General features: G+C 41.5%; 1 protein-coding gene and 1 pseudogene across 1 annotated transcript in view; one reads left to right on the forward strand and one right to left on the reverse strand.

Annotated features, from left to right (window-relative positions):
• Positions 1-6,603: 6,603 nt before the first annotated feature.
• Positions 6,604-23,436, reverse strand: part of PKD2 (polycystin 2, transient receptor potential cation channel) — a 29,685-nt gene continuing 12,852 nt past the window's right edge. The window contains exons 9-15 of the mRNA XM_014254807.2: positions 22,904-23,024; positions 20,976-21,074; positions 20,531-20,652; positions 19,863-19,980; positions 19,467-19,630; positions 18,513-18,660; positions 6,604-9,337 (exon numbers count right to left, since the gene is read on the reverse strand). Coding sequence (XP_014110282.2) covers positions 9,104-9,337; positions 18,513-18,660; positions 19,467-19,630; positions 19,863-19,980; positions 20,531-20,652; positions 20,976-21,074; positions 22,904-23,024 — 1,006 coding nt within the window. The 3' untranslated portion in view covers positions 6,604-9,103. The remainder of the gene's footprint in view (positions 9,338-18,512; positions 18,661-19,466; positions 19,631-19,862; positions 19,981-20,530; positions 20,653-20,975; positions 21,075-22,903; positions 23,025-23,436) is intronic.
• On the forward strand, positions 11,519-17,959 carry LOC148184200 (uncharacterized; annotated as a pseudogene).

Here is a 23,436-nt window from a genome sequence, read left to right on the forward strand (position 1 = left end):
AAGACAGTATTATAGTATGTATTTATAACAAGGCTGAACAGACCAAGTGACCTCAGCCACTCCTCACATGCTTCCCCTCCAGACCCTCCACCTTCTCAAGGCCTTTCTGCCTTCGCTTATAACGCCACTCCTTGAGAATGGTTGTAATTCTGTCTATTAGGCAGCTCTCATATGTTGTAAATGTAACATCTTCATACATATGACATTAGGATTTATGTTGATCTGATCACTAATTATTGTATTGCTTTGTTGGTAAGATATCATGTTGCTGGGGAAAATTAAAGCATCAGAGCACAAAAAATTGTCTCAGAGTGTTCTGTACCTTTAGCTTAGCCCTTTTTAAGCAGAAGGAAACACTGAGGAGATAACAGCTATGTGGTTATTCTAAAAAAATTGACAGGAACTCCAGGTCCTGGTACTACAAAGAAATGAAAGTAGAATTTTTGCCCTTGGAAAAAAAAAATCATGCCAGATTTTAAAATGTAGACATCTACAGCCCATCTAATTGCAGCTAGTCCTTATAATTTCAACAAGTTATAATCGTGATCATAGACTGTGTTCCAGTCATAAAAGAAAATAATTTCAGTATACAGCAGTGGTTTCTGAAAAAGAAAATAGTCAAACTAAGTTGAATTACTCCCATTTTGAACAGGCTTTGACACCATATTGCACAGATAATATTTACTACAAAACTCTGAAATTTTCTTGCTTCTTATTTCAGCAGCTGGTCATCTATAAGAATGTATTTACATAAAAGAAATGTTTCTTCCAGTACTGTCCAACACTTAACTCTGTACACTCATAAAATTCTATACCTCAGTTGCATGAGCAAAAATTACAGTAGTAGTCACACCAGACTTCTCTGTCACAACATAGGCTTTAAATTAAAATTTTGTTTTTCTCTTTTTGTCCAACACTGCACTTCATGTGTTCTAGTGAAAGGTACCACTGCCCATGGCAGGTGATTTTTAAGGTCCCTTCTAACTCAAAAATTATATTATTCTATGATATACCTGGTTCTCCCCTGTAGTTTGGGGCAGATCAGTACAACTACATTGCTTGCACAAGCCAGGAGACATATCATCTCTACAATAACTCTAACGTACTTTTACAAGCAGTGTAAGCAGGGGGGAAAAAGATTATTTGAAGGGAAATGTGTCCAGAATCCCTGAGGTTCAAAAGGCTTTGAGTACGTGTGTGTGCCTGTATGTTGATACTATGGAGATCTTTAATAATTGCTTTGTAAAAGCCTGACCTTGTGACAAGAATTAGGCTCTCAAGAACCTCCTTCATAGCCCAAGGTTAATGGTCCTGACTTGTTTCTCACAATCTTTTTCATCTCCCACCCTCATTATGGGTGGATTTGTCCAGCATTCTTTTAGGGGTACATGGCTCATTAAGCCTTTTCTTCATTAATCTGCTCCAAAATGGTCTTGAAATGATCCCTGCCTTCCACCACAACTGGTTTAGGAGCTGAATTATCCCTGACATTTGCTCCTTTCAGCAGATCTTAGTAAGAGTGTACCAGGATCAAGTAGTTTAAGGGTGTTAAGACTCATGCATTGCTTGGGCTTAAAAATGACAGAACTGCCTGATACCATTGTTTTCCTGAGCTTTTTGTCATTTTGAGCATTTAGCAGTTAAAAAGTGTAATGTACAGAATTTAATGAAAATTCCTCTTTAGTTTGATTACACTTTGACAGCATGTGATTTAATCTGGACTCTTGGAAACTTCAAAAGACTTACTTTTAGTTAGGTTTTAGAGCATGCAATCTAGTCAAAGATTTTTCTTTACATCCTCTGTCTGAACAACTTCAATTAAAATAAATCACAAGCGGAGGGTTGTTGCTTTCTAGAGAGTTCTTAAACTCATTTAATTCAATTAGTCTGAATGAAACTTCATTATAGTAATCTTATAAGATACCACTTTTAAATTTTATTTCTTTCAGTACAGAAACTAAGGGTTTGATATTTTCTGTGCCAGTAACTGAAAGTAATTTTTCCTTGTAGTGAATGTGCATGAAGGCAAGAACAGATAGCAAACTGGCTAGATTACCCAGTTGAAGTGGTCATATCCTAGCAAGAATATTTAAAACTTACACAGTTTCTGAATGCTATAATTCAGAGGAGCCTGAAAAAGCTCTGTAATTATTTATTAAGAAGAAGAAAACAGTAAAAGGCAATTTAATGCTAATAGGAGCCTAAGGAGTAAACTTATATTAACTGAGAGCTTTTATATATGCAGAATATAATTTAAATGGATATAGTTTATTTTATATTATATTTATATTTTTATAGAATATAATGTAAAATATTATTTAAATAATAATAAAATAAATAGAATATATTTTCTATTTATGCTATTATTTATTATTATAATATTATTTATATACTTATAATGACATTATTTTATAATTATATAATTATATAAAATATATATCATATATATAAGAAGAAGAATGCAGAAGGGCACTGGTAAAACTGAAATCACTGCTATTCAATTTTATTCTTTTAGCTTCTTTTTTGTGCTAAAAATATTTAATAATCAATAATATCAATTGTTGGAGCAATTCTTCTGGAATAAAGAATTATTTGAGTGGAATGTGAAGGAGGTTAGTAAGCCTGGTGGCAGAGGAGTATGAATGGCTTTTGATGAGGAGGCAGAAGGCTAGATAGGATGGAAAACAAATTTCAAATTTCAGAATTGCTGCCTTATTTTCAAAACTGACACTGAGTTGTTTAATTAATTCTGTAAAAAATTACACATACTTGGACAACTGCATGATACAGGCTGCTGACTTTTCAAATGACATATGTAAAAGGCCCATGACACTGACTTTGGGATTGTGACTTATTTTTCACAGTGTACCAAGGGTTTATAAATTGTATTTGTTCAACCAAAGATTTAACAAGTGCCTGAGTGTTTGCTGACCCTCTAGTTCTCACCATGGGCCTACATGTTTTACTGATGAAGCCACTACCACTGGCTGGATGCTTTGGGCTGCATAAAAAAAAGTCATCATCTTTCTTGACTTTTGTGCTTGTAGATAAAATAAGAGCCTTTTAGTCTGTATGCTAACCACCTGTGAGGAAAGACACTTGTTTAATTTGGGTTTTCCAGGAGGCGTTGAGAAATGTGCTTGTAGAGTAGTATTCCACTAAAGCAGAGAATAAATCAGTAGAAAGGTTCACAGTTCTGTATTGTTCCAATAAAGAGGAAGGATTGAAAAAAAATATCATAAAAGACAGAAAGAATTTATGTCAGGTGGACATTGGAAGCTGACAAAAAATAATGATAATGAATATATTCACTAGAGAAGGAAGAAAGAAAACAAGATAGCAACATCACTAAAAGTTTTAAATTATATATGTCTATCTCTTGTCTTCAGAAACTAGTTATAGATTAAGAGCTCAGAACAACAGTTTCTTTACATGTGGAAACAGATGGATAGGCTCAAGGACAGTGTAACTTGGCCTGCTGAAATAAGTAAACTCTGCTTCTCCAGTCTCATGTATTTCCTTCATATTTCAAGAGAAATAATCTTTGCCTCCTTAAGGTTTTGAATCATGTCTGGTTCATTCTCAAGAAAGCTGCCTTGCCAAAATCTTAGTCACCCTGTTTTTTCAAGGACACAATACTGCAATTACTCCCTCTCTCCAGTATTATTATGAAATAGCCACCTGTCTTGTGATTATTTTTCCACTCACCCAGTGGGCACAAAGTCAAGTGCTGAGGATGCAACATCCTGTTCTCTATAGCTGAAGACAGGCACTGCAGGTAATGTGATGGAGATTTTTCTGGACACACACCAGCATCATTCAAGGTGAGTAAAATGTCCTCAAATGATCCCTGTTGTGGATTTGTAGTTACATATTTCCAGCTTGCGAATTTTCTCTGGGATGCTGATAAACACTACAAGTATTCAAACTTTTATTTCCTGGATGAAAAATTTCAGTATTCCTTGCTACAGTGCCAGGTTCTCTGCACACTTTATACAAATGATATAAAAGAGAACATCATAATTTGGAAAACTAAAAATAAGGTGAATAGTTTTCTGATAATATCTGGTAAATGCCATTTTTATAAGCATCAACTTTCTGCCTCTTGAACATTCAGGGAAATGCAAGCACTCACTTTGTGTTCAGCTCTGTCTTTTTACACAAAAGGTACATAGCAGGAGGAGAGAGTATAATCTGATAATGTAACAGCAATGTCAAGAAAGACTCCTGGAGTTGCTCCCCTGGGTCTTCCATGTGACACACTTCTGTGTTTGCTAAATAATCTTTGATTATCGTTTTTACAGACATGAACAATTTCTTTCAACCTAAATATTTCCCTCTATTTAAAAAATTAGTTCCCCTTTCAGATTGACTTTATTTTCATCTTCCTGTGTCATAAAAAAAGGGAGAAGTCTGAACGTAAATGTTTTTCTTCTCCCAGTCCACATCTCCCTCCTCTTCTTGCTGGACATGAAATTACAACCAGTTAAGACAGTTAAAACCCTTGTCAAACCTGTTTCTTCACTTAACTGTTTCAAATAGCTAAGCCAGTAAACACAGCTGGCCTTTATTACACAGCTGTGACATCACAGGAACAGTGAGAGAAATGGAAATTTCTTTCCAGTGCTTGTCAGCTCTGCCTTTCTGCAGCACAAGGTTTCTTGTGGCTGCATCTTTCTGCACACAGACATCTGAAACTGGGGAGTTGGGGAGCTCAGTCTGACAGAATCCATCTTGGCTCCAGGAAAAGCTGATGGCAGTACGGAAGTGTGCTTACCTCAGACTTTGGAATGAACTTGTAATTTCAGGTTTAGCCTGAAAGGAGCATTCTTTTCCTTTGAGTGTTTCTCAGAGTTTACATCATACCACTCTCCATGCAACAGTGAAAAGCAGGGGCCTGAGCAGCACTTTCGGCATTTTTGGCAGAGTTAAGTTTTTATTTTGAAAATACCTCAAATGTGACTTCCCAGAAAACAAAGCCTAACTTTTCTCACTGGAAATTTTTTTTTCAAAACTAAAGTCTTTTAAACTGAACAGGAATTAAACCAAATTCTAGCTCTGTAAGAGTTAAATATAATTGATTTGTTTTTTATGAATAATTCCTTATTAAGCATTTTGTCCCCTGTGGGCCTCTGCTAATCTTTAACTCTTTCCACAACTTTGCAAATTAAATTACCGGTCTCAACTTTTGTCAAAATGTCACCAGCAAAAGTGTGGCTGATGCGAACTGTCATGATGGGTCCTTTGGCAATCTTACGGCATTTATTACTAATGACTTTTTGAGACCCACACACCCAGTACACTCCCCACATCTCAAAACCCTTCTTGCAACCTTCCTGGCACCCCACTGCTGGCAGGCCTGCTCCAAAACATCTGAATACCAGGCTGCAGGAAATCTGCTCTCGCGCTTCCTCTAAATTCAGGCCTGTTACAGAAGGCACAAGTTTGCTGCTCTTTGCCTCTTGGATGCAGTTTCAGTCTCCCTGAGTATTCCTTGGAGTAGAAACAAAGAAGAGCTGCCAGAATTCCCAGTCCAAGGAAAACTTGTGATGCCACTGCTGTTTTAGCATTACTGGTGATTAAGCAGCATGTTCGTAGCAGCCCTTTGATCCAAGCTGGAAGAAGCTGAGTGTGTGTTAAGGCACCAGTGTGAGGTGACACAAAACACAACTCTTTTGAATGTCAGTCTGTCACCTGAACCATTGAACTGTCACTCCACCTTTCTGTACCTATTTTGCATGATCAGTGCTTAAAACCTGGAAGTCCTTGTTATACAAGTGACAATGGCTTGCAGACCTTTTATCTTAACCTTTTTATTCCTTTTCCTCAGTTTTTTGACCAAGTTTTTCTTCTTGTTTAGATTTACTGGAGAAGAATCTTGGAATATACAAGGCATCCAAGTAATGCTTGTGGACATGGAAGATTTACTCCAAAAATCTCTTATTTCAAATATGCATCTCAAACTGCACTTCCTGAAGAAACCTTCCAAGATCAGCAATGTTACAGCATATACACAGTATTAAATAAATAAATAAAGTTCCCATTTCCCACACATTGTGACTTTTATAGTGCACTGACTAAAGGCTTAATATTCTTAATAAATTTAGTATGTATGTATTTCATTAAATATTGAGATGTATTGACATTAATAATTCAGTTTTCATTAATACAGTTTTATTAATACAGCTGTCTAGAGAGAACTATGGGTTCTTACATGGGAGCCTAGGCTTTCCAAGCTCTGTTCAAACCCTTCAGATGCTATAGTATTCCCTCCTGAAACAAGGGAAAAAATGAAGGGGAATAGAGAAAAAAAAGACTTAAATTACACAACACGTAATGAAGAGACAGTTATTCGTAGCGGGAGCTGCTACCTGAAATATCAGAAAGGAGACCTGTGCATTTGCAGAAATACAAACCTGAAATAAAGTGTGTTAAAAAATGATTGTCTGGGCAAAGAAGCAGTAGGATCAGCTCAGTCCTCTGTGTTCACCCTCTGCTCTCTTTATTAAGTAATCTGAGAATAAGGTATGAGATAAAAGTAAGACAAATAAAATGTAGGATTCTTCATGTTCCATTATAAAAAAACCAAGTGCAGGCACAACGTTTGCTTTGTAGATTATATGAAATGTTTATTAGGAAGTAAAGTGCTCATTTTTACAGATCAATACATTCTTGATCACTGTAGAAGACTTGCATAATTAACAGCTTCCTAATAAGACCAAACACTGTACATTACTATGCAAAAAACTGTACCTTTGTAATAAGTGAAAATGATATTATAATCTAAAACTGAAAAATGTATCAATAAAATGTTTGTAACATTTGTCAAGTGGTAATGCACTTACTGCACCTACTTAAGTGTCAACATACATGGGTACCCCACGGAAACTTATTGCACTTCAAGATGAAGTTTGTTATCAAATAATGACATGTTACATAAATACACCCCAACAAATAAAACTATTAATGCAAACATTTTCATAATAAACATTTGGTACAAATGAAAGGTGAACTGACTGAATTTACATTTTGAAAGACACATTTTGGATATGAATATAAAGACAAGGCTCTATATATTTAAATTTCTTTGGTATTGTATTTTCTATTTTCCTTGCACACCAGTTGGCCATGTGTACAGCTGGTGTTTCTTTTTGGTCTGTTTGTTTACAGTCAGAAATGCAGTTCAACACTGAAAAGCTTTCTTCAGAAAGCTTTCTGAGGTGTTAAACCCTTCAATCAAGGCAAAAGAAAGTTTAATCTGAATGCACTCATCCCACACAAATACCCTACCCACTCTGCTGTGCACTGTTTTGGCAAGCTTATGAGGACTCTTGTGAAAGGCTATGAATTTCTGCCCAATACAGGACAAAATAACCCACACAAGAGCCACAGCTTGTTCTCCTACATGACTCTGATCCTGAGACACAGCTACTATGAAATTCCAATACTGAATTTCCTCCTCTTCTACCTTACATTAATTAGGTTTCTGCGTGTATTGGTTTCTCACGAAGTTAAAAATGGAAAGGCGTGAATTCTATTTAGTTTTAGCAAGTTCCCTGGTTAGAGGAAAGGCATTCTGAGCCACTGCCCATCCAGGCAATGCCATTGCAAGGATATATGGAACATGGAAGCTTTGCCTAAGCAGAACTCCCACAGGAGTGAAGAGATAAAAACTGCTTGTTGAAACAGAAGGCACCAACATGACATATGCTACTTGCACTTTGTCAAACTGGCCTTTTTTTCCTCTATATACCCTACTAATAGCTGAGGTTGATTATGTAGCTTTCCATTATCTTTTTCACCAGTCTTTAAATACCAGACAACTGTCAACTTCAGGAAAAAAGCACAATTGACAGCCTCCCTCCTAAACCAGCATTCCACATATGGAAACACATTGCTAGGCAAAACTCCAAACACTGCCTCAGTGCTCTCTATAGGAAACCAACAGAATTTCAATGTTGTACGTCCTTTCAAAAATAAAGCTTCTATGACATAAAGCAGAAGAAATTAAATACTAAAAATCAGTGATTATACTACAAACACCCCCAAAGGAATCCTGTGTTGCACCTCAGCAGAAAAGTCTATGTAGAAGTGTACTTAATGATTTTACAAGCAGTTTAGTTAAATGTAAATATAGACCACATAGTTAAAATGTGATTAGAACTTCACATGGCACAAGATCAGATTTTCCCAACTGTCAGGAACTCCTCTGCCCCTTTCTCTGTCACACCAGGGAAAACTTAGTGTTTTTCAATTTTGTGTGTTTTTAAATAATATATTTTCTGCAAAGTAGCTGTATTTATCTAAGAAGCTCTGGAATGTTTATCCAAGAAACACTTAAATCATTAAAACATAGCATTAAAAAATGGGCACTTTGCAACATAGTTGAAAATTATTATGTTAGTTGGGTGTGAAGAGACAGCTCAAATATTTCTTCCGAAATGCATTCAGTTTCTACCACAGAATGATGTAATTTAAACTTGTACAAACTAAATGCACTTTCTTCTTCTTAAAGAAATGTACCTCTCAAAACAGGAAAAAAATAGTATTTTAAATTAAGTAAAATATTAGTATACCATGAATAACTCAGAAAGACAAGTAAAAAGTCAGGTTTTTTTAAAAAAAGTGCTGTTTTATCTGTCAGCTGTTATAGTGAATAAGACAAACTGATGTCATATTATTTTAAAATTTGCTTTTAAAAGTCTTTAAAAACTGTACTTTCCAAGAGGAAGCAGAAAATTGATAGCCTTTTAGTGTGCCAGCCACTGCTTATTATTTTGTCTGAAGCTTGCTGCCCTCGTGCAAATGTTCCCAATAGTATTTTTAAGGAATCCGATTTCTGTCCTGGTAGATTTTGCTCCACCCGATATCTATTCAGTTTCCTGCATTTTTGTTTCCAAGGGTGACACTCTCACTGCTGGCATTACACATGGCTTACACAGGTCTGAAAAGGATTTGTGGAGTGAATATTTACTTTTTCCCACCTGTGAAAAATGCCTCAGTGGTCTGATCACAATGATCCCCTCATGCTGGGGAACAGCGCTGGGGTATTTGCTGGCTGAATACTGACCTGAAACATTTGGAATCACCTACAAGGCTCAAGCTACACATGGATGTTGTTCCCCCCATTTCCTGCTCCTGCATCAACACCATCTGACTGGGAAGATGATGGCCGGGAGTTCCTGGAGCGAGGTTGGCCATTCAGTCCCAGGGGTGTTCCCAGGCGATGGCTCATTTGGGAGGCCGTATCATCTGACTCCCAGCGCTCCAGCTCCTCTCGCACCAGCCGCTCCATTTGTTCCCTGTGGATTTCACTGTCCCGGCCCAGTCTTTCATCCTAAACAAATTAAAAGACACAAGCTGGAACGCAGCTTCCAAATGGCAGTGTAGGCAAAACCCTATACAACCATAAGAAGTTCTTACATCACTTGAGTACTTCCATAGGTTAAGGGGGAAACAGTTCCCACAGCAAATTGTTTTATTTCCAGGGATGAAACACCCAGGTTTCCACCTAGGAAAGTGCCATCCTGGGCTCCAACCTAACCCCTTTCCTATACCCATGTGCACAGCCCCTCCATTCACTTCTATTGTTCAAAATAGCACCTGCCTCGTGGACAGATCCACCATTTTGAATGACCTGGTGTGATTATTTCCCGCCTTAGCCACTCCTCCTCCTCCCCTGTTCCGGGCCCCTCCCCTGCACCGAGTACCGCCCCCACACCAGGCCCCGCCCCTTCCACCAGCAAACCCCTCCCTTGCACTGACCCCGCCTCCTCCGACCTGGCCCCTCCCGGTTCCTGCGCTCCCAGCGTAGAACCGGAAGTGAAGCTGGACAAGACCGGAAGGTAGCCATCTTGGGTACTACTGCCAGCCAGCGCTTCCGTGTCCATGCCAGCACAGCTCCCTCCTCTCTGGAGGAAGGCAGTGATTCCTCAGATTTGAAAAGCAATTCTAGAAATCACTGGGCAGAGTTACGGAAGCAAGCAGCCGGGGAAGGGAGTTGGGATATAGCTGGAAAGTTGCAAATTGTAGCAGCCCCAGTTACACTTAGAAGAGGAAAAAACCCAAAGTGGGAGTTAATTCTATACGGCGAATTAAAATAACTATGTAAAAGCATGTAAAGATTATGGGAGGAGATCACCCTATTTTAAGAACCTTTTGCATTTAAGTTTTTCTAATCATGTATTTGTGCCACATGATCTGAAACATGTTATGTCTCTCCTCCTCTCACCCACACAGCTTCTCGTGTGGGAAGCAATTTGGAAAAAAAAAGAAGCAATTTTTTTATAAATTTTTTTTTTATTTTTTTTATTTATCAAAGCATTGATAAATAATTACTAAAGTGAGGACGGACGGGCTCACTTAACTTTAGAGCAGTTAAGTGGAAATAACAAGTTTGATAAGCCACAAGAGCAGTATATCCCCAGAGCAGTTCTGGAGGACATTAAAAATGCTGCCCAAAATGCTTTATTCCAAAGACCAGATGGCACCACCCCACAACAAAGTTTCTCTGACATTCACCAGGGCATGGATGAGACATTTATTAAATTTATAGACAGACTGAAGGACACTATTGATAAACAAATTGACTGTCCAAAAGCTAAAGAGGAGTGGCTTAACAAACTAGCAGTGTCCAGTGCTAATGTAGAATGCAAAAAAATCATAAGAACACTCCCTCCTGAACCAGAACCCACCATTCAACAAATGGTGGAAGGCTGCACCCATGTCACAACTACAGAACAAATAGTAGCCCTGGCAGTCAGAAAAGGGGCAGCTGATGCTTTTGTAGCACAGAATAAACAATGAGATGCTTTAATTGTGGTGAACTGGGCCAGCTCAAGGTGAAATGTGATAGACTTTTTACAAAAACACCCTTCCACTTGTTGTCCCTCCACTGCATGTCTGTAAAATGTTGAGTCTGACTGTAAAATACAGTCTTACATGACTGTAAAGAACATTTTAAATATTGTCCCCAGTTCTAATATCACCAGCAGGTCCGGCCTCATCTGTCTCACCAGCGACATCCAAAAAACTTCCAGCCAAGTGTGGGGCGGCCCTGCGCTATGACACCAAATGCCAGGCCATTCTGCTCCTCCCTGCCCGCCATCCCACAGAGCCAAAGTGCTGAGACATCATCTACGATGACACCTACTATGAGAGTGAGCTCCGACTCTCCGAGGCCTACCAACAAGTTCAGGCAGGGACACAACGCACGCTGGTAAACAACCTTTCCATCCAGTTTGATGACGAGGAAATGCACCAAATTCCAACTAGTAAATTTGGACCTCCTGATGAACCAAGGGACATTTTAATTATAGGGAACTCTATTACTGGACCAGACAGTTTACATGTACTTCCAGAGGTACAAACTGTGGGACCAAGGGATGAGATTATTGTGACTGTTATATGTGTAGACCCACCCTGGTTTTTGCCTAAGGGCACATCCATGGCACAAGCTTTTCTCATATCCACCTGGACTGATATTCTACCAGAAAACCCCATGGCTTTTTGGGCAGAGATGGTGGACCCTGACAGACCTCTTATAGAGTGTCGCTTGTTTAACAAAGGAGACAGAGTTTATCTTCCAGGTGTGGCAGATACTGGAACAGATGTCACTGTCATCGCCTGCTCCGAGTGGCCACAGGGCTGGGAACTAGTGCCAGCCAATGGAGTCATCTCTGGGACTGGAGGAGCTGCCACCTCCACGCAGTGCAAATGCCCTATTCTTATTCAAGGTCCTGAAGGTCAAATTGCCACAGTAAGACCTTTTGTTGTAAGGGCACTTATCACCTTATGGGGCAGAGACATATTGTCTCAATGGGGGGCAAAGCTAGAAATCTCTTCACCACCACAGATTTTTAGCTGGGGCCACTGTGGAGCACCCCATTACACCACTCACATGGAAAACTGATGAACCAGTGTGGATGGACCAGTGGCCCCTCTCAGAAATAAAGTTGAAGGTGCTCCAATCCCTTGTGCAGGACCAGCTGTCCAAAGGCCATAAAAAAAATCCATCCACTAGCCCTTGGAATACCCGTCTTTGTCATTTGTAAACCAAGCAAAGACAGGTGGAGACTCCTGCAAGACCTCAGAAAAGTCAATGAAGTCACTGAGGACACAGGCTCTCTGCAGCCAGCCTGGGTTGCCTTCACCTTCAATGCTCCCAAGAGAGTGGGAATTTGCAGTCGTTGATATTAGAGATCAATTTTTTAACATCCTTCTCCATCCCAGAGATGCCCCAAGATTCTCTTTTTCCATGCCATCAATTAATAGGCAAGCCTCTCTAAAAAGATATCAATGGGAAGTCCAAGGGATGGAAAATTCTACAGCTACCTGCCAAATGTTTGTTGCCCGCACTCTCTCGCCCATCCGAGAGATACTCCCTGATGCTATAATTTTGCACTATATGGATGATACTTTAATTTGCACTGAGACTGATTATTATTTGGAGACTGTTCTCAAAAAGATTATTCAAGCCATTGAAGGTGCACGATTTGAGATTGCTACAGAGAAAATTCAGCACACCTGCCCATGGACCTGCCTTGGACTCTGGATCAGCGAAAGGACTATCATACCCCAGCAGCTCCAAGACAACCCAAGAACCCTGAGAGACCAGTTGTGTGGAAACATCAGCTGGGTCTGTCCATTGCTAGGGATCACAACTGAGAACTTCGCACCCCTTTTTAACCTCCTGTGAGGCTGTGATGACCTTGACTTGCCTCAAACACCTGAAGCCCAGGTAGCAATCCAAAAGGTATCAGAGGCACTATCCACAAGACAGGCCCACCACACTGATCCTGCCCTGTCTTTCCAGCTTGTCATCTGGGGTAAGTAACCCAAATTTCATGGGCTCATTTTCCAGTGGGACTCCACTCTGAAGGACCAGCTTTTAATCAGAGTGGGTGTTTCAATCACATCAACCAAATAAGACCATCACAACACTCCAGGAACTGATGGCTCAACTCATTATAAAGGCCAGAGCACGCCTCAAAACCCTAGTGGGGTGTGAGTTCACATGTATTTACCTTCCACTGACATTAGGTAGTCTGGGAGCTTTGCTCCAGACCAATGAACATCTCTAGTTCACTCTTGACAGCTACCCAGGTCAAATCTCTATCCACTTACCAAAATATAAACTATTCAATGCGTGTTTTAATTTAGTCCCAAAATCATTAAGGAGTAGAACTCCTTTAAAGGCACTGACAGTTTTTACTGATGGCTCTAGAAGATCCCACAGGTCAGTTTTGACTTGGAAAAATCCTGACAACTCAAAAGTGGGAGTCCGATATTCAGATTTTTCAAGGATCTCCACAAATAGCAGAATTAGCAGTTGTTGTCAGAGCCTTTGAGAAGTTCAAACAACCCTTAAATCTTGTTACTGATTCAGCCTATGTTGCTGGAATAGCTGAAAGAGCAGACCATTCTTTGTTAAAGGAGGTGTCCAATCCAAACTTACATTGGATTTATCACTTGTAAAAGAAATGTTAGAGCACGCGAATTTGCAGCAGCTGCTAGAAAATGCCAAAGCCGAAGCTAAAAAGATCCTAATAACAGTCCACCATGATGGCAAAGTTATAAAACAGGTAATGGAACGAATTAAGTGGTGAGAGATAGAGGAGTTTTCTGGAAGTTTATTCTGGTGTTCTTATTCTTGTAGTTTGTTAGTAAACTGTTTCTATTCCTTTTGAGTTTTGGGCCTGTTTTGCTCTTGTTCAAATCCATATCTCACAGAAAGAAATAGTAATTTTTTAGTTACTGGTTTTAAGCCACAACACTTGCTCTCAAAGCTGGATTACCTCCTCTCCCACAGAGAGCAACCATATCACATTATGCACGTGAGGTCACACACTGACCTCCCAGGACCAATTACAGAGGGCAACCAAAGAGCAGATACACTGGCCACTGCAGTACAGACCACCCTGCCAGACATTTTCAATCAGGTAAAACTGAGGCACCAGTTCTTCCACCAGAACATGCCAGACTTTGTTTGAATGTTTAAAATCACAAGGGAGCAGGTGAGAGCAATTGTGGGCTCCTGCCCCCATTGCCAGGACTTTGCTGTGCCATCTATGGGGACCAGGGTTAATCCCCGGGGGCCTTGAGAGTTTACAGCTATGGCAAACAGATGTTACCCATTATGCTCCTTTTGGGAGACTTAAATATATTAATGTGTCTATCGATACATTCTCTGGAGCTGTATTTGCATCAGCCCACGCAGGGGAAAAGGTCAAAGATGTTATTAAACATTTTCTCCTAGCATTTTCTACCCTAGGCATTCCTTGGGCTATAAAAACAGACAATGGCCCTGCTTACCCCTCGCAAAAATTCAAACAGTTTGCAAACCTATGGGGGGTCAAACACACCTCTGGCAAACCCACTCCCCAACAGGTCAGTCTGTTGTAGAGAGGGCTCACCACACCCTTAAAAGAGTCCTTGATTAGCAGCATGGGGGCGTGGAAATGTTACCAAGTGTAGAAAGATTGTGTAAGGCCCTTTCTCATAATCAGTTTTCTTAAGAATTCATTTATGGAGCCGGATCCCCCCGTAGTCAGACACTTCTCAAACACCAGTGGAGCTCAGATTACAGAGAGGCCACCTGTACTGATCAAGGACCCCGAGTCAAATCAAATCACGGGCCCCTTTCCATTAATAACCTGGAGAAGAGGGCATGCTTGCGTGTCTACAGGATCTGGCCCAAGATGGATTCCAGGCAGAAGTGTCAAACTGTACATCAAACCACCAAAACCCAGAGACACTTCTCCAGAACCTCAGAGAAAGCAGAGAGACCAGGCTCGAGTGGTGTGGAGGAGGAAGGGAAGGTGCGGGAAGGGAAGGTGCGGGAAGGTGCGGGAAGGTGCGGGAAGGTGCGGGAAGGTGCGGGAAGGTGCGGGAAGGTGCGGGAAGGTGCGGGAAGGTGCGGGAAGGTGCGGGAAGGTGCGGGAAGGTGCGGGAAGGGAAGGGAAGGGAAGGGAAGGGAAGGGAAGGGAAGGTGCGGGAAGGGAAGGTGCGGGAAGGTGCGGGAAGGTGCGGGAAGGTGCGGGAAGGTGCGGGAAGGTGCGGGAAGGTGCGGGAAGGTGCGGGAAGGGAAGGTGCGGGAAGGGAAGGTGCGGGAAGGGAAGGGAAGGTGCGGGAAGGGAAGGGAAGGGAAGGGAAGGGAAGGGAAGGGAAGGGAAGGGAAGGGAAGGGAAGGGAAGGGAAGGGAAGGGAAGGGAAGGGAAGGGAAGGGAAGGGAAGGGAAGGGAAGGGAAGGGAAGGGAAGGGAAGGGAAGGGAAGGGAAGGGAAGGGAAGGGAAGGGAAGGGAAGGGAAGGGAAGGGAGGGGAGGGGAAGGGGGGGGAAGGGAAGGGAGGGGAAGGGAAGGGAAGGGAAGGGAAGGGAAGGGAAGGGAAGGTGCGGGAAGGGAAGGGAAGGTGCGGGAAGGGAAGGTGCGGGAAGGGAAGGTGCGGGAAGGGAAGGGAAGGGAAGGGAAGGTGCGGGAAGGGAAGGGAAGGTGCGGGAAGGGAAGGTGCGGGAAGGGAAGGTGCGGGAAGGGAAGGGAAGGGAAGGGAAGGGAAGGGAAGGGAAGGGAAGGGAAGGGAAGGGAAGGGAAGGGAAGGGAAGGGAAGGGAAGGTGCGGGAAGGGAAGGTGCGGGAAGGGAAGGGAAGGGAAGGGAAGGGAAGGGAAGGGAAGGTGCGGGAAGGGAAGGGAAGGGAAGGTGCGGGAAGGGAAGGTGCGGGAAGGGAAGGGAAGGGAAGGGAAGGGAAGGGAAGGGAAGGGAAGGGAAGGGAAGGGAAGGGAAGGGAAGGGAAGGGAAGGGAAGGGAAGGGAAGGGAAGGGAAGGTGCGGGAAGGGAAGGGAAGGGAAGGGAAGGGAAGGGAAGGGAAGGGAAGGGAAGGGAAGGGAAGGGAAGGGAAGGGAAGGGAAGGGAAGGGAAGGGAAGGGAAGGGAAGGGAAGGGAAGGGAAGGGAAGGGAAGGGAAGGGCATCTGTTTGTCAAAAAGAAGATGACCCTCTGCAGCTCCACCTATTAGAACAATGAGACTGTCTAATAGGTTCTATTCACAGATTGTGTTGCACTGTTACCCCTCTTTTTTGTTTGTTATAGTGTTATTCCTTTTTTCCTCCCACCCCCCTTCTACAGTATAAATTAAGGGAACAGGATGAAAAGACATGGAAAGCTGTTAAAGTTAAAATGATACAAGTCTAAAAACCCATTTTTTCAAATTCACATATCAGCTCATCACCCCTAAGTCTCCTGTCATGTGTTCAGCCACAAAAGACCTCCAACTGCTCTATATAAGATTTTTGATGCTCCTCACCTTTTCATCAGCTGGTGCGTCCCTCAGGCCCATCAGAACATCTGGGTCACACTGGCCAAGACTTTACAACAAGACAATCTATGCATGTCCATGCATAGACATCCCACTCTCCATGTGTCTGGGAGGGATTCCCTTGGTAGCAGATGACTGGCCCATCACCAACTCAGAACTCCTGCACACCAGAGGTAAGAGGCCCAATCCAGTAGACACTTGGGAGGAGTAGACAGAGATTCTGCCAAAGGCTCCAGAGGAACCCCAAGAACTATACTTGTTGGGGTCCTCCAAAGCAATATACTGTGTCAAATTTTACTTCAAACAACCAAGTCAACATTGGCCAGAAACTGATCAGGCAAAAAACACGTACAGAAAAGACATATTACCAAGTAACAAAGCCTACAATAATTTAAATTGGTGTAATTACACCAGTCACACACTCTCTGTGTCCTCTCTCCACCCCAAAGTGTTGCCCTGGGGAATGTTTCTTATCTGTGGTGACCGAGTACGGGCTGGGATCCCCTCACGTCTTCAGGGCGGTCCCTGTAGCCTTGGCAAGCTTTCTACCCTCACTCCAAATATCACATTATTATATAATTGGAAACAAAAAACCAAATTTATATGCCAGAAGAGATCCTATTCTGAATGTGATGAAAATTGCAACAGCCAAATTTACAACTGGAACACAGGAAAGTGAGTAGTGGCCTCCCTGTTTCTCCCTTGGGTAGCCACAGCTAAAGCCCTTGGTGAGCTAAATCACGTGGGGTGTTGGCTTAGCAAGCAGGCCAATGTGACATCTGCTGCCCTGAGCGATCTTTTAAGGGATGAGGAAACTACCAGGCACACATCTCTACAAAACCAAGCTGCAATAGACTTCCTACTGCTTGCCCATGGACTTGGCTGCCAGGACCTTGAGAGGATGTGCTGCTTCAACCTCTCTTCATGCTCAAAATCCATGCACGCCCTGAAACTTCAGAAACTGAAGGAACAAGTAAACAAGTAAAGGACATAAAAGTAGAAAACCCAGACTGGGTCAATGAACCTTTTGGACAATGGGGGTTGACAGGATGGTTTTCATCTTTAGTTAAGGGAATTTTGTGGATTTTTGCTGTGGTTCTTATCATGTTACTTATGTTCTCCTGTTTAGTTAAGTGTCTGCATAAATCCACCAGAGAAGCCTTTTTAATAAGACAAAACAGGGAAGCTGAGGAAGCCCTTGAGCCTACTAGGGTAATTCCTGGGCATATGTCTTGGAAGAGTCTGCCACAGGCTTCAAGAAAGCCTGACTGCTTAGGATGAGGGAAGATGCTTCTCCCATGGTTCTATGCAACACTAGGTAAATTTACCTTGTCCCTTATAGGTCAGTGACCTTTGCCTTGCCCCTGTGCCCCGAGTCTATTGGCCCCTGACCCTGTACTTAACCTGAGACATGGCAGGAAGTCTTGGTCTTTTGTCACTGGACCCCTTTGGTGGGGTTGCAATAAATCTCTCTGGAATACCATACAGGAGACCCTTTCCTCTTTCTTTGCTGACTTATCTGTGGTGTGTGTGTGAGTTTTGGATACAGTGACTGTCTGTGCCAACCCAAGTGGCTTTCTCAAGAGATGCAGTAACAATATCCATTTGCTACGCTGCTACAGGAAAGCACAACTTGTATTCCACCTGACAGATTTTAGCATCTGCAGAAATAACACATTTCTCCCACTGGCCACTTTCAAAGAGCCCTCGGGAAAGAGAGAGTGAAAGGGGAAGCAGTAGAAGTCAGGTAACCCTGGTGACAGAAGTGACCAGCTCCCATCTGCCATACACAGTCCCAGAAGCAACAAAGGAGAATAAGAGCAGACTGGGTTGGATCCCTAGACTCTAACAGACTAGTCCACAAAAAATACTGTATTAATCCAAACAGACACCAAGGGATGGAGAAGCTGCTTCAGCAACTACAGCAACTACGCTGCTTTTCCGATCACAGGTTTAAATGGTGACACAGGCCTGCTGTAAGACATGTTGTCATATCTGAATCTTGAATCATGTTGCCAAAATTCTGTGTTTTAAATTTCGTGTTTTCCTAACACTTAACTGAAATCACTTGCCCACTGCCAAAGCACCCACCTCCTCTCTACCACCACTCCTTCAATCCTGCCAAGCCAGGCAGTAGGAAGAAGTGCCAACAGAAAGGAAGACATGCAGGTTGTGACCAGACTACAGAGAGTGAATTTCTTACCTCTGTCACTCCATCTAACAGCCTTCCCAACACATCTCTTCTTTTTAGCCTGGACCTCTCCATGGCTTCCAGCTTCACAATAACGGCATCAATCTTGGAGACGATACTGCCAATGGAATGCTCCATGCGATCCACCCGTCTCATGAGTCTGAGGGCAACAAGTGGAAGCTTCAGTGACTTGGACATTGCTCAGTCAGCACTGTTCTAGCACAGAGCAGACAGAGATGAGACACTACTGTTATCCAAGCATGCCTCTGACTTCCCACAAACCAGTCCTACCATCCAGCAGGGACAAGGTACACCAGAGCAAGAAAGTAAAATGGGAAAAGCACATGGGGAAAAAAAGTACATCTCGCACTCTGCTTTCACTGCTCTTAGGGCATCATCATGATAATTTGTTGGTTCCAGTTACACAATTCTTCATTCAGCTAGTGCTGCTGTAATTAATTAATATGGTAATCCATCACTTTGGATAAAATATACTCTCACGAGTAAATTATTCTTATTAAAATCAACTGTTAAAGTTCTCACTGAACCTAAAATAAACTCAGGGGTTTACTACTTAAAAAAACAGAAAAGTATTTTCTGGCATTATTGTAACATGACCCTTTTCTCTGACTTTTCAATGACAAGGATTTAAGGACAGGAGTTTTGTTGCTGTTTTGTTGGTTTTTCTTGTTTTTTTTTTTTATTCTGATTTTCTATATTCTAACCAACTCCCATGAGGCTCTCTAAGGCACTTCCAGTTCAGGTATTACTTGAAAGCTACTAAAAGGAATGACTTATGTGCAAGAAAATCATACACTTGCTTTTATTAATAATATGATTAATATCAAGGAGAGAATACTATACGGAGAATACTGTACCATGGAAGAAAACCCACAATGAAAAAAAGCAAAACAAACAACTAAAAACCAACATGCAGCTTTGTCCCCTTCAGAAGGATAAACTTACACTTGGAACTCTTCATAGGAAACCCCACTAGAGCTGCTGCCTCTCCTCCTGGAACTGTGTCCACTGTCTTCATCCTCATCCTCCTCAGAGTCATCCAAGCTCCGGAGGAAGTTACGGCTGCTCAGATGACGTGGCAGAGAACTCCTATTTAGGTCCAGATCCTCCTTTGTGAAAGCCAGAGAGAGAAAGAAGATGTAAAAACTTTCACCTGTACATGGGGGATGGTGGTGTCAAGGTCAAAGAGCTCCTCTCCTCTATAATTTCCCCTGCACCTTTTTACATTCTGCTCAGCCAGGAATGGCAGCAAAAGTGAATGGAGACAAGAGGATTTTTCTGAGGCAGGGAGCAGACTGGCAGACAGTGCTGGTGGCATCCCACTCCTAATGCTGAGCTCACCCTCTCTTTCTCCAGATCATCTCTCATCTGCTGATGTTCATGCTCTGTCAATTCCTGGTCCCCATCCTGATCATATTTGGTAAATATTGCTTCAATCTCTGCATCTGTGTGGCCCTTCCTGAAAAGGCAGCAAAAGCATTTCCTTTACTTTCCATGTTTCAGATGCTGAAAGAACACTGTGTATTAAAAAACATTTCACTTCAGACAGACTTCCAGCATTGCCTATAAATTCACAACATTGATAAAAACCCCTCAGTCCTTACCCTTCATTAGTTAAAACACCAATCATCCCTATATTGAACCTTTCTCCTTCACAACTCCCTTTTCTATTTCCTTGATTTGTGCCCTTGCCTTGGACTCCTGACTGTCCACAAACTGATGCAGTGGTCTGACAGAAACATTACTGTTTCCTCAAAGGCCTTAGGTCTCTGCTTCCTGAGATTTCTGGTTTTTTCCTCCCCAAAACACAGAAATTCAAGGAGGTTGGGCCCCAGAGCTCCAAAACCTTTCTCTGGTGTGGAATGCCAGCACCAGCCATAGGGCAGAGAAAAGCACTCTGGTGCCTTTATCCACATTGGTGCACTCTGCTAGAGGAAAATCACATCAAAAAGTTAACATCGCATGTCCCTGTGGATACTATTTAAGGTAAGAAGTAAAAACTCCCTTACCCTTTGAGATCCTGCCGGAGTTCATCAAAGTTGAGTTTTCCTCCACCTTGTCTCAGACTTTCTGAAATGTCATCAACAGTAGTTTTCTTCAATTTAAGTTTGATCATGGCTTTGTTATAGCCCTAAAAGAGAAAGTGAAATTTTGTTGGTTCTCATTAAATGAAATTTCTAATAATTTACTGATTACAGAAATCAGCTACTGTACAATCTCATTCAGTATGCTCAGCATGTTCATTCAAGCTAAAGTCTCAGATGACTGAAATACATTGTGATGGGTAGCTTTCACTCACTTAATTTACACGCAGCTCAGATTAATTTATTTTAATTGAGATGTGTACTCTCACAAGCTGCTGCCAGCTTAACTTTGTACAGTTTATATAGTATTTTATGAAATAAGTTCAGATGTGAGGAATAAGATGTCAAATAAACAAAACATTACATTTACCTTCCTGATAAGGTCAGACAATTCCATTTCTGCCTTCTGTTGTGCCATATCTGATTTGACTTCAGAGTAGGTATCATTGATAATGGCCAAAAACATGTTCTGTTCATAAGAGAAAACAAAAATGTTGAAATTTCAAATTTCAACAAGACTGAGTCCTACTACTCCTATGACCTTCTTGTGCAGACCTTTACATGAATTTTGTTTTAAAAGACCAGAAGAAAATGGTGGTCTGTTTAAAAAGAAATTAACATCCAGAGCTTGATATTGAAATATAATGTGCTGCAGTATAACAAATTTTAATCAACATCACTGGTTATTAACATAACTGGAGAATTACTTTCCAGAGTGGGCTTACAGCTACGCACAGCAGTGGCAGTAAACCCTGCAAGGCCAAACTTACATAGGTAACAGCTATGAATTAACCCAGGCAACAAAAATGCCTGAAGAATCAAGTTAGCTATTCATCCTGTAATAACCAGCACAAACAAAAGGTTTTTATCTAGTTACATCTGTGCTTGCATTTCAAACTAAAGATAAAATCAAAAAGCTTAAAATCAGGCACTTGGCATTTATGGCATCAAGAGAAGAGCTTTCTTGCTCAGAGAAAGGAGAAAATATTGGTCTCACTAACCCTGTGCTAAGCATGTAATTAATCAAACCATGCTATCATCACTGAAAGGTTCCTGCTGGACACAGAGTAAACGTGACTGAATTGCAAATTGCATATTCACATTTAAAAAGAGTTGCTAAATTTACTGGCATGTTCAATGTAGAAAGGCAGTGTTATCCCCTGTTTCCTCATGGACATAAAAAATGTGCTTTGGAACAATCTTTTGGTGCTGTATCTTTATGCATTCATGCCCGACACCAGAGAAGTAAGAGGTAACTTGACAACTCACTGTTGTGCTATTTTTTGCTGCTATTTTGCCCAACTTTAAGAGTTGGTGCTTTCTGTCCATCTTCCCTAACTTAATTTCCAGGTCTCAGACTGCTCTCAAGGGATTTGCATCAACAACATTTCATTCAGGCTAAATGATAGGTTATACAGATATTAAAAAACACACAGATTAAAGTAAATATTTTGGATAACCTGCTCTGACTTTGCCTTCCAGTGCTTTTCTGTTGTCCCTTAGAAAAAAAGATATTTTTTTCCCCTTGCTGGACACTATACTGTTCCTCTGGAATCTGTGAGGTGCTACAAAGCAAATAGGAAACCTGCTTTATGTGAACCTTTGGCACATAGTGATGCATGTGTTATTTTCCCACTGAATCCTGGTTCATCTCACCGAACACTTAAATTTCGCAAAAACACTTAAAATTCTCTGCTTCCTTACTAGTGAACATCCAAGATGAAGTCTTTTCCCACAAATAAAATGTGAATGCCATTCCTCCTCATCTCAAATAGTAATAAAAAGATGCACTACGTATAAGGGTTACTAAATAACATTAAAAATTATGATGATACAAGACTGCTGAAGAACCATGCTCTTGCAGCAGGCAAAGCTGTGTGTGGCGTACAGGAACAAGGCTGTTGTAAACACAGCCAGCCACACGTTAGAGCACTTTATGAACTAAGAGACTGCATAGAACAGTACAGCTACTTTGCACCAGAAGAGACAGCCTGGCTGTGTCTGCCAACCAGCCATTATTCAGATTTTATAAATAAAATTAGTCATAATAACAATAATAATAATAAATTAAAAAAAACACAATGTGGAGCACTATATGAGAATGACAACAAACATACAATGCAAATCAATTTTAAACAAGGAAAAAAAGGAAGGAATGTAGTGACCAGCCATGTAGCAGTCAGGCCCCTTCATGGGCCATACACTCACCATTATCAGAAAAAGCAGGAGGAATCAAAGGACAAGTGATGCAGAAACAGCCACTGACCCACCCACCCCCCATAAACAAAGGGTACATACCAAAAGAATGAAGAACATAAAGAACACAAATGTAGTGAAATAAATGGGTCCCAAAATTCGATTAGCTTCTTCAACCTCTGTGAAGTTGAAGTCTCCCAAAATGATGCGGAATTGAGTAAATCTTAAAAAATAAAACACATCCAGGAGTTGAAGAAAATATTACTGGAGCTGTGCAAGGATTCTCAAAGGATTTTATTCTAGCAATGTGACTGATGAGCTGCAGAGAGGTCTGCACTGCTGTAACGCTTTATCAGGGACTGCAAAAACAATTCATCAAGCACATCTATAGGCATAATCAAACTCACAGTCAGGTGCCACAAACAGAACAAAACCACAGTGGTCACTTCTCCTTTTTGATCACAACAGGAAGCAGAGCAAACTAAGTTACTACTGTGAAGCTCTGAGACCCACTCCCATCTCTCTCACACACATACCACCCCAACCCTCTCCCTCTAAGCTAGAAGCTTGGCAATTTACATTACAGCACCATCAAGATATTTCCAATTCCTTCACTTCACTGCAAGAAACTCTTC

Source organism: Pseudopodoces humilis, chromosome 6 (genome assembly GCF_049639895.1).
Source record: "Pseudopodoces humilis isolate 2021_Gansu_Grassland_sample_001 chromosome 6, ASM4963989v1, whole genome shotgun sequence".
In the NCBI taxonomy this organism is placed as follows: Eukaryota; Metazoa; Chordata; class Aves; order Passeriformes; family Paridae; genus Pseudopodoces; species Pseudopodoces humilis.